The following is an 11,988-nucleotide window of genomic DNA, read 5'->3' as shown; positions in this document are numbered from 1 at the left end:
ACCACCTTGAAAAATTTTTAGTTGAATTAATGAATGAATCCCATGACTTATTTTCTTTTTATAAGCCTGGGACTTATTCTAATGATATCTTTTTGCTGAACTGCTAAGTTACAGGAGACAAACAAAAAGACACACAGACACACACATATAATTAAAAACATACTTCCTTGAAGCAGTAATATCACTGTTTCATTTTACTTAGAGAAATCTTTAGTTCTAAAAACTTTATCCCTAATCAGACTAACTTCGGAAAGAGAGTGTCCTTTGATAAGGACCAGAATAATTTTCTTCCGGAACACACACATGCACGCATGATAGTCTCCTTTCAATTTCTGTCAACCATACCAACTCACAAAGCTTTTGTCGGCCTGCTGGGGCTATAGTAAAAGAGACTTGGCCAAGGTTACCAGTGGGACTGAATCTGAAGCCATTTGGTTAGAAAAGAAATTCTTAACCACACATAGCCATGTCTGATCCCATCCATATAGCTATATACTAAAAAAAAACAAAAAGTCATTAGAAAAGAGGCAGGATGATTAAATCTCCTCGTTATATTTTATGTTAAAGCATAGAAAAAAATATAAAAGAGCTTAAAAAAAAACAAAACTACAAGTCACATAAGTGTTCTACTTAAAAAAAGTGATAGTCGTCATACTCCTTCACGGTCAAAGCATATTTATGTTATCTTTTGTACTAATACACATTTAGGTATGCACTGAAGTGAATTCCATGACCACTCCCCTTATGTATTATGTTTCATTGAATGAAATCTATATTATTTCTATTGAAAATACCCACTGAAATGGGTGTAATAAATATCCTTGCTTGGAAATATCTTTATCACTTGCATTTTGGACACAGCTTTATTTTTATAAAAATTGTATGTGTAACTCTTTAATGTGTTGTGAAACATTATAAGTATAAAACAATGGTTTTTGATAAATTGTTGTGTGTAATACACAAAGATAAGCTTACCAACCACATCGTTCCAGTTTCAGTCTTACTGCATGGCACCTTGAGAAATTCTCTTCTACTATAGCCTTGGGTTGACCAAAGCTTTTTGAGTTAATTTCGTAGACAGAAACTGAAAGAAGCCAGTCATGTGTATATATACATACTCAAGCAAATATACATACATATATACAAACAAACACATACTCACACACACACATATATATATTGTAAAGTAGGAGGTTGAATTAATCCCTTATTTAAAAACAATTGCTGAATATACTCAATATTAAATTATTCAGTATTAACTTTAAGTTTTCTGATTACAACATAGACCTTACACATAGTCAGTTCCTGTAATCATTAATACTAAAATGAATAAATCAGTATCTTTATTGACATCATAAGAATTTGAAATAATTCTTATTTAGAATATTTCAAAAGTACACACATAAAGCTATAAATAATGCGTTAAAAAACCATTTTTTATTAAAAAAGTTGAAGACTCCCTATGGGACTTGAACCCACATCTCCCATAGACATGACTGTCTACCATTGGATAAAAGCAATCCTTTGAATTTCTCTATTCATTTTAGAAACTTTATCTTTAGAATGTTAACAACATACAATATTTGCTGGTTAGAATAAAGTTAGAAAAATGGTTAGAAGAATTTATAGGATTGCTTTAGTCCAGTGGTAGAATGTCTGTCATGACCACAGGAGGTGTGGTTTCAGTCCCAAGTACAACCTCTAGGTTTTTTTTTTTTTTATATATCTTCTATTCAAACCAGTTTTTTTTAGCCCAATATTTATTTATAGCTTAGATGTGTGGTTTGAGATATTCCAAAAAAGAATTTTTTTTCCCAGAAAATCAACCAGGTGTTCAACATCATAGAATTTCAAAAAACAGATATATTACCCAGCCTCCAATTTTCTGTGTGCGTGTGAGTGCACGCGCGTTTGTGTGCACATGTGTGTGTATGCATGTGTGTCTGTATGTGCATATATATATATATATATATATGCAAATATGTATATATATATATATATATATATGCAAATATGTATGTGTATACACTTCCATATATATGGACATGCATACAAACACATATTTACACATCCCACTCTCTCTCTCCCTGTATATATATATATAAAAACATAATTAAGGGATCAGCAACAGTTGCTTCACCACATACCGAAGTTCAGAAATAGCAGCTAAAGTGCTAAAACTCCAACAGATATATATATATATATATATATATATATATATATACACACACACACACATATATATATATACAAACATCAGAAGCGGTCAGTATCAACCAGCCCAATTAGGCCAAAAGTTAAGGTGGCTAAGTTTAGCAGAATAGTTCAATTGGGAAAAGAAACTTCATTGCAATGCATCACTTCAGATGTCAACTCTCAGTCGCTGTTTACCCTTGGATCAGCCTTGATTCAGCAGATCTAGATCAAAGACGTTCTAGCCATGACCATCTCATCATATTTTCAAACATTGTATCTTAGACTACATTATCCAGAGAGTTCTTTTTTGAGACGATAAGGTGATGGTATGGAGATTTGGCTGCTGTTTCTAGCAAGTCAAACGACCACATACAGACTGCCCCTATACAGTAGAGGTAGATACTTTACACATACATATACATTAATTTGATATAAGAACATATTTGAAGTCTTACTTCAAAACAGTCGTTCTCAACCAGGGCTCATATGACCTTTGGGGGTCCATACAAAATTTTTATGTTAAAAGATTATGAGCAATAAATTAATTGCACCTCTACAACACAAAATATTTTAACAATTTTTTCGTATAATTCCTAATATTTGACTATAAAAATAGGAATCAATGGAGTCCACAAGTAGAAAATGGTTGAGAACCACGGCTCTAAATAAACGTTGTGATTATAATAGATAAGAAATGAAAATCTGTCAACTGAAGGGTCACAATATTGACAAGACTGGATTTATTGAGTTGCAGTTCTGTCAAAGCTACACATTTAACACATAAAGCATGACAGGCCACGTTCATGGCCGTCAGGCACAGGTCAACAGGCCATGATCGTGGCCCAGATAGATGCATTTAACTTACGGGCGTTTGTTGGGGTCTAATGTCACTCAAACGCTCCAAAACCCCACAGAATGCAAGAGGACTAATAGTTCCACTAATGACTTTTCAGATGATGTAAAACTTACCACCATTATATACTAAGAAGATATTTAGGATCTTTTTTAAAACGGGGGCCACATTTTTCATTAACGAAACACTTTGAAACTTGGAACACTGGTAGAATGTGTCATATAAAACATCTTTTTCTCTTAGTCTTCTTAAAAAAAAAAGAAATCCATAAATTATTCCATGTTAAAGTTGTCGTATTTCTGTAATTTCAACCAATCACTGACGTCCATTCAGCCGATATACATTAAGTGCCGACTACATAAACAAACGATTCTGAAACAATTAACCCTAACCCTAACCCTAGGGTTAGGGTTAGGGTTAAAGCAAATTTAAAATGAAAAAAGCAAATAAAACGAAGGTATGGAGATTAAATACGCTTTACATCGCTTAGTGAGCCAAAGGAGTAAATGTAAACAACTGAATACTTGTCAGTGATTGGTTGAAATTATCGAAATAAGACAATTTTTTACATGAAATAAATTCGAATACAAAAATATTTTTCTGTTCTATAACACAAAATAGATAAGTATACGAAGTTTGAAAGTCTTTCGCTACCAAAAACACTACGTAAAACCTTAATGAAAAATGTGGACCCCGTTTTAAAAATGATCCGATATTTAAACTATTTTTTGTTTTTTATGTGTGCTTGGTAGTCTCATTTTCATAAAATGTGCTCAGCAGTCCATGCTATGTAAGTGCAAATCCCAGCACTTTATAGGTTAATACTACTAATGCTTATAGTAAAAGCATAAGTGCCACAATATCCCAGTTATCCAATTTGTACATTAATACCTCTCATATAAGCTTTTGGGTGATATCTTTTTTTTTTTTACTTGTTTCAGTTATTAGACTGCGGTCATGCTGGGGCATCGCCTTGAAGAATTTTAAAGCCTGGTGCTTATTCTATTGAACCCTTTTGCCGAACTGCTAAGTTATAGGACCGTAAACACACCAACACCGGTTGTCAAGCAGTGGTGGAGGAACAAACACGCACACACACGACGGGCTTCTTTCAGTTTCCGTCTACCAAATCCAATCACAAGTGTAGAAGATACTTGCCCAAGGTGATACACAGTGGGACATCTACTTTTCTACTCTAGGCACAAGGCTCGAAATTTTTGGGGAGTGGGGGCAGTCTATTAGATCGACCCCAGTAAGCAACCGGTACTTAATTTATCGACTCCGAGAGGATAAAAAGCAAAGTCGACCTCGGCGGAATTTGAACTCAGAACATAAAGACAGACGAAATACTGCTAAGCTTTTCGCCCGGCATGCTAACGTTTTTGCCAGCTCACCACCTTCAGTTGAACATCTACTCGGGAAACACTTAATACAGTTCCCTATATTGTGAGCTTTCAAATTTCGATCTCAAACCACGATTTTCTTGCAGATAATAACATGCAGACTTTCAGGCTGGGCACTAGACGTATCCTTTTCAACAGGCTGAAACGATTAGCAGAGATCATGGACACTGCCCCTCCCTTCTTCCCCGGCTCACTTATTGACAAACAAAATGAGATATCACAAAGTGATATCAAAACCAAATGTCATCAGGGTCAAACCTCTTATTTCACGTCACACCTTTAATGAATTATTGATTTTTGCCAAGGCACAAAGGAGAAATTTTGCAAAGAGCCAGGTAACGTTGATTTAATCAACACGAGCAATGTTACAGGTACTTATTTCGGCGGGGGTAAGGAATGTATATGTACACCACCCGTTTTCGGAGTAACAAAAACCCTAACCCTAAACCCTAAACACCGGGTGTATGTATTCTTTACTTTTGCCCTTATTTCATTCACTCAGATGGATTTAAGTGACAAGAAACGAAACATAACTATATCTCTCCCCCCCCCGGTCTATCTGTCTGTCTGTATGTATGTGTGTATATATAATGTGTGTGTGTGTGTGTGTGTGTAAAATGATTGAAAATTACGAGCTTCTTACAATTATATCGTTTTATGATGAGTAAGATGTGAACCCTTTCAAGTGGAATGCACCTGTCCTTCTGCAAAGCCAACATACTGGGGGTATCAAAAGGGCCGGTTAGTGGAAGGCCACGAAGCTGGCTAACGAGGCAGAAGTTGCTTGAAGATGGCCATAGTCAGAGGAGGTGTGAGCCATGAATGAGGAAGTGTTAACTGATCATAAACTGGGTCTCGATCAACCTGGCCGGGTCGCCTAGGTAAGGGTATCTGATCACTTAAACACCCTAAACATTCAGGTTCACCAGATAACATCACTAATGAGGTGTCCAGATTCATCATAAGATGATATCAGAGAAAAAAAAGATATAAACAAATAGTTTATTTGTATTTAAACGATTTAAAACGAATTATATACAAGCAAATGAATATGCAGATCTAAATAGATAAGGAATGTATTCTACTGTCATTCTATCACGGATTAATAACATAAACATTGCTAAAAAATAATCTATTTCTTAATGTCATTTATCAATAACAAGAGGTTAATACATTATTTGTCAATACAGTGAGTTTATTTGTTTATACACGCAGTTTCTAATTTCCACAGTTAAAATGCAGTATAGCCAAAGCGTTTACATAAGAGAGAGTTATAATGAGGAGGCAGGGCTTACCTTTGACTGACGGCGAATATCGTGTTGTGAGTGACTGACTGATTGTGTCTATGTGTGTGTATGTGTGTGTGTATGAAGGAGAGAGTAAAAGAGAGAGAGAGAGTGATAGCATGATAGGATAGTGTGTTGCGTAGGTGTATGTGTGTGTGTATGTGTATCTGTGTATGTGTATCTGTCACGAAGTACTTTTAAATCACTAAAATGAAAGTATCATAAATGACTGTGCTTTGTGGTCGAAGGTGTGTGACAGTGTGCGTGTATATATGTGTGTGTGCGCGCTAGTGTGTATGTGTGCGTGCGCATCAACTGATTTAGTGGCCGTTTTACAAGGATCTCAGAAATTATCAGTATTTTTTTAAAGTAACTTAGAGTTACCTCCCCTAGATTAACGGAAGTAAACGCAGAAAAACATTTAACTCTATCGCAAACCAACTTTTACACGCCAACGCATTTAGTTGCTAGGTAACGACAGACGCTAATATTATTTTTAGTAAAATAAGATCCGCGGAAACTGGCAGTTAGGCTTTTTACCTCACAACAAACTGATTCATAACATTTCTTGGAATGATTATTTTTAGGAAGCGTGGCTCGTAATTTTGGAAACTGATACAACGGTTACGTAACATGCTTCAGCGTGTTTCGACGTATTTTGATATTCTTGAAGAATCTTTGGGCAAACAAATCTTCGTACATCTGACTGTGAGTCTATGTGGTTATCAAAAAAGTGCATCTTCTGTCTTTCTTTCTCTCTGTCTCGCTTGCTCTGTGTGTGTATGTGTGTGTGTAGGTGCATGCGTTTGTGTGTGTACTGGAGTGCCAGTAAGGAAGCAAGCACTAATTTTAAACAGAATTGGGAGCCAGCCAGGGAAAAAAATGCCTTATCGTATATAGTTACGTCCATTTATATTTTTGAGTTCGACTGCATCCCAAGGTCGACTTCAACTTGCATGCTTCCGAGGTCGATAAAATATGAACTAGGTAGGTGTTACAAATCGATGCAATTGATTATACCAAACAACCACACACGACAAAATTTGTGACACATGTGACGGAAAAAAAAATCCATGATCTGTTTAACATGTTTTAATTACGATTTTTTAAAATTAAAAAAAAAAAAGAATTCCGTTCCTCACATTCCTTGACAAACATCTAGAAGTTGGCGTACACGCGCACGCACGAGAGAGAGAGGGAGAGAGAGAGAGAAGGCATACTTAATGTAAAAAAGAAAAAGAGATTATAAATGAGTGAGTGTGTAATATGCGTAGGAAACTAAAGATTTGTTCATGGAGATAACTGCTATGAATTTCATTTCCCCCCTTTTTTTTCTACATACCAACATCAAATAGATCGCTTCTTAATTTGTTAGTAAAGTAACAATTTCTTACGTAGGCTCAAGGCAGAAATGTGGAAGAGGGGAAACAGCCGATAGTAATCCTTCGATATTGGTACTTGACGTCATTCATCCTTCTTTCATGACATAAAGAAGCTTCGCTGAAAAAGAGTGTGAATGACGGCGTCTCCTCGTTCCGACACTCTGTAGACCAATATCGAAGAATCGCCCAACCGAATTTATCAACGATCAAAGTACTTTATTTCTATCGATTGATACTTTATTTCTATCGACCCTGGAAGGACCAAAGGCGCAGCTGACTTCGGTGAAATTTGACCTGGGAATTTAAGAAGCTCAGGTTAAAATAAGACGAAATTAAGACAAGAATATAACAGCTCTTATTTAGCAGCATAAATCAATGCATCTTCGCAACCTTACTTCGACAGGATACATAGCTCGGAGATCAGAAAGTATCTCCAAGTCGAGCCGCTACGTCTCTGCATTGAGAGATCACAAATCCGTTAATGCGGACATGTGATTAGAATGTCGCAGGAAAAAATCACAAGACGGGCTTTTCAAGCTGATCTATCCAACAGGAGACCTAGGGCTCGACCAAGAACGAGATGTTTGGATGATGTCCAGTCTCAGTTGGTTACGGTTGGGAATCCAGCCGGAAAGTGTAATGAGGGTTGCTTCTGATAGGACCCTATGGAAGCGGATTTCTCTACCCCTCCCCCCGACATACACACACACACACATACATATGCGCGCGGATATGCACACACGCACAGACATACATATATATGACGGGTTTCCGTCTACCAAATCCACCCGCAAGGCTTTGGTCAGCCCACGGCTATAGTGGAAGACATTTGTTCAAAGTACCATGCAATGGGACTGAACCTGGAAATTTGTGATTGGGAAACAAGCTTCTTACCATGCCGCCACACCTGCGCCTATATTTGTGTATATATATATATATATATATATATATGAGTATAAATACAAATGAATCTGGTCCCCTAGCACTCACACACACACACGCACACACATGCGCGTACATACACACACATGCGCGTACATACACACACATGCGCGTACATACACACACACAACCTTTCCAGGAATAGTGGGTGGAGAAATGGATGGATGGATGGATGGATAGATGGATGGACGGACGGATGGATGGATGGATAAATATGCTTCTGAGAATAGAGGATATTTAGTAAAAAATTTTATATTACACCCGTCTCATTTTGAAGGTGAAATTATTCTTATGGTTTTACGTTTTACAAGGTCAGTTGGTTGCTGTGTTGCAGAAAGTCTTATAAAATATTACACACACACACACACACACACACACACACACACACATACACACACACACGTACGTACACACATACATTTTCATGAGTTATCTACTTTAGTTTTGCTCGCGTCTGATAACGATTTTAGTTTTCTTCCGATTCATTCCGACATAGATCACAAGTTTATCAATTCTGTTGATTATATTTATTGGAATAGAATCGTATTACCTACTCTGTTAGTGTAAAAGTCAACGGCTACGCCAGAGGGTAGACAAAACCAACAAAGACACATCTCCCAAAACTTGGCTTTGCAAAAGACGCTGACAAGAACCAGCATTTTGGTAATAAGCATGAGTCGAAGAGGTTCGGACACATTGAAAGTTGTCTTCAGTTCACAGGAACTGCACCTTTTCTAAACGCTGACGGATCAACACTTCTCATAGATGAACATATTTTAGAAAAATGGACAGAACCACTTCGATTAAGTCCTCAACTGGCATCCTCAACCGAAGCAGCAATCTTTCGTTTACCTTCAAATCGAAACTCTTTAAACTTGGCAATCATTTACTGACACAGACGTGGCCCTTAAGTAATTGACCTGTGGAAAAGCTCCTGGCACAGAGCCATACCATCCGAAATTTTAAACCTGGATGATCGATCCCGTAACAGAAATTGATCAGAAGTGGCCAGATCTTTCTGGAGCTTGGGCATTGAACAATAATTCAAAGAACCTTTGACAATCCACATCTACAATTCAAGAGAAAGTCAGTTAGTTATACAATAATCATCGTAGCATTTCTCTGCTGATGATTGTTGGATGAAAGATCCTGGCTGGAGTTCTGCTGAACCATCTTATCATATACCAAAAGGTCGATCTGCTACCAGAAAGCCAATGTTGCTTCCGTGCAGGACATGGAACTGTAGATATAGTATTTGCTGTGAGTCAACTGCAGGAGAAATGCCAAGAACACTAGAATATATACACCATTTGACGATCTAACCAAGGCATTTAGCACAATGCATCACTAAAATCTTTGGAAGTTTGGCAGCTCAGACAAATTTTGTCTGGCAAACATTATCTGGCAGTTCCACGACAGCATGACGGTTTGAACCTTCTACAACGGTGAGCATCGACTGTCTTTCCTGTCAACAATAGTACGAAATAGTTATTGTGTATTGGCGTCGATATGATGCTTTTGGTAATACTCACGGACGCCTTCATAGATAATGTTCCAGGTGTTTACATCCTTTACAAAATGGATGGCAGACTTAACATAGTCATTCGCCTGCATGAAAACAGTCGCTAAAATTGAAACCACTGCTGTCCACGATCTTCTCTTTGCAGATGGCTGAATATCGAATTTCAGTGCTGTCAGAGGAATGCAACAAAGCATGAACAGCTGCAACAACTCTAGATATCAAAACAGTATCAGAAGCACTGCAATAGTGTCCGGTATATCGAATCAAAAATCATGGTCGATGACATCTGTCTTCGAACTGAGTAGAGAAGTTCATCTACTTGTTAGACATGTAATACTCGTGGTTGTTCTAAATATATTTGTTTGTTGTTTGGAAATGACAAAGAAATCTGAGCCCAAACAGTCAGACCTAGGGATTCATTTCACAAAGACTTCTACGCTTCGTGACTGGATACATTTTACTTTTTTTCCTGCAACCCGGTCGCTTCAGCAAGCCATACTCCGTAACTTAAAGCCTTCTACAATTGAACCAAATAACCGCGCCAATTTATCCTGGTTGCTATTTACACAATGTGTTCGTGGATGGTTGATGGTTTTTGGATGTGGTGCTGAAGAAGGAGCAATAACTCAGGAAACATGCATATACACCCATTACCCATTTTCTATCTTCGATCGCAGTGTTTACATGGTCGTATTCGTATACGAAGCGATGGCTCTAATTTCAGTGCTGGCTCTAATTTCTATAGAAAATCTGTAGAGATAACTTTAAAAAGTGATCCTCCTCCCCCGAGTCTTTGCTTCTCTCATTCAAAAAGAGATGACAAAATATATGTAACCTTCTGTTCAGTAGATTTCTTGTACCAAGTTCCACCCAGCCTAGAACTTCAACTTGTATCCGTCCACCGTTCCTATATTTGTCCCTACATTTCTCAAACCACATTTCTTCTAAATCACAAATCCACGGTCAATAGAGTCAAATATTTCCTCACATGTAAAATAGTTCTTAGCATTGAAACACCCTAATGATACATGGCCATGGTAGCTCGTTGCATGGAGGATCAGTTCCGGGAACATCTCGATGTATGTAACAAGCCTTAGAAACTCCTCCAAGTCGTAGGCTTCCTTTTTTAACTTTCTCACTACTCTAACCGTCTCTCAGTTTTTGGTATTCTCCAGCACAATGATTAAAATGACAAACCCAATGAAAAATGTCCTCATCTTCAACGTAAGAGCGTATGTACAGTAGAGTATAAACGTACAACATAGTTTTTCTTTTTAATTTTTATGCCTTCCACCTCACATCATTACTGCGCTCACTTCTGGTGTCCTCCGCCCTCACCAAGATTTTCCTTGATCTATGTTGTGTAAATGTCATTGTGTGTTTAAATGCAAGTATGTATGGGTGCGTATACTCCCACGCTCTTGTGTTTACGTTATGTGTGTACAACAATACGTAAATGTGGTTGTCATGAAGGCTGTATATGTGAGATCTGTATTGTGCAAAAGGTAAATGCCTTTGGCTTTACCCTTCACACCATTTTCCTTCTTTCTTTTTCCTCAACTGACTTCCAGTCTGGCTTTGTTTAAAGCTTTAATTCTCTTTACCTTTTTGGCTTTCCTCCTTCTATATTAACCTTATTATTCATTTTTTTTTTGCATGAATGCCTTTTGGCTAACCACACCCCTCTTGAATATAACAATGACAATCCTTTGCGATTGAAAGCGTTCATGTAAATGGATACATGACTTATAATTGAAATTTAAAGTTGTCAGTAACAGCAATGTATATATATATATATATATATATATATATTTTCTAACGTCTTTGTTGAATTGCCTTTTATCATATTACCTCCAACTGGGTGTTGTGAATTTTCTTCAGCAAACAGAGCACTGTCAATTGTTCAGTAGTTGTCATAGAAACGTAGCTAGTAATTACAAATTTACTTATTGAATATCATGACTAATAAAATACATAAACGTATAATACTGCGGAGACAACTTCATAATATTGTGTTTTGCAGGGTTATTATGAATGCAGGTTTGTATTTGGTAAAGGCTGACATGAATAAATTATGAATGCAGGTTTGTATTTGGTAAAGGCTGACATGAATAAATTAAAACCACTTTTGTTCTTATAAAATATGAAAGGATACTCGGATCAACATGATTTGGCAGACGCTGGATTCAGCTTACAATTTGGAGAAATATTTTTACTGTAGAAAATAGTGTCATGAAGGGTAAAAGAGAGAGAAAGAGAGAGAGAGAGATAAATAGATAGAGAGATAGATAGAGATAGATAGATAGATAGATAGAGAGAGAGAGAGAGAGAAAGAGTGAGAGAGGGGAGAGAGAGAGATAGATAGATAGAGAGAGAAAGAAAGAGAGAGAGAGGGGGAGAGAGA

The 11,988-nt window shown here is 37.1% G+C and overlaps 1 protein-coding gene across 3 annotated transcripts in view; it reads right to left on the bottom strand.

Annotated features, from left to right (window-relative positions):
* The window catches only part of LOC106875709 (uncharacterized), a 40,230-nt gene that overhangs the window by 14,770 nt on the left and 13,472 nt on the right, over window positions 1-11,988 (bottom strand). The window contains exons 1-2 of one of the 3 annotated variants that reach the window (XM_052968626.1): window positions 5,748-6,060; window positions 976-1,084 (exon numbers count right to left, since the gene is read on the bottom strand). The exons of 1 other annotated variant lie outside the window; for it this stretch is intronic. In XM_052968626.1, coding sequence (XP_052824586.1) covers window positions 976-984 — 9 coding nt within the window. In that variant the 5' untranslated portion in view covers window positions 985-1,084; window positions 5,748-6,060. Of the gene's footprint in view, window positions 1-975; window positions 1,085-5,747; window positions 6,061-11,988 lie in introns of those variants that run through there. One more of the 3 variants, XM_014923956.2, reaches the window with a different exon arrangement.

The sequence above is a fragment of the Octopus bimaculoides genome, chromosome 6 (assembly GCF_001194135.2).
Source record: "Octopus bimaculoides isolate UCB-OBI-ISO-001 chromosome 6, ASM119413v2, whole genome shotgun sequence".
NCBI classification, from domain to species: Eukaryota; Metazoa; Mollusca; class Cephalopoda; order Octopoda; family Octopodidae; genus Octopus; species Octopus bimaculoides.
This window is presented reverse-complemented; position numbering and strand designations above follow the sequence as displayed.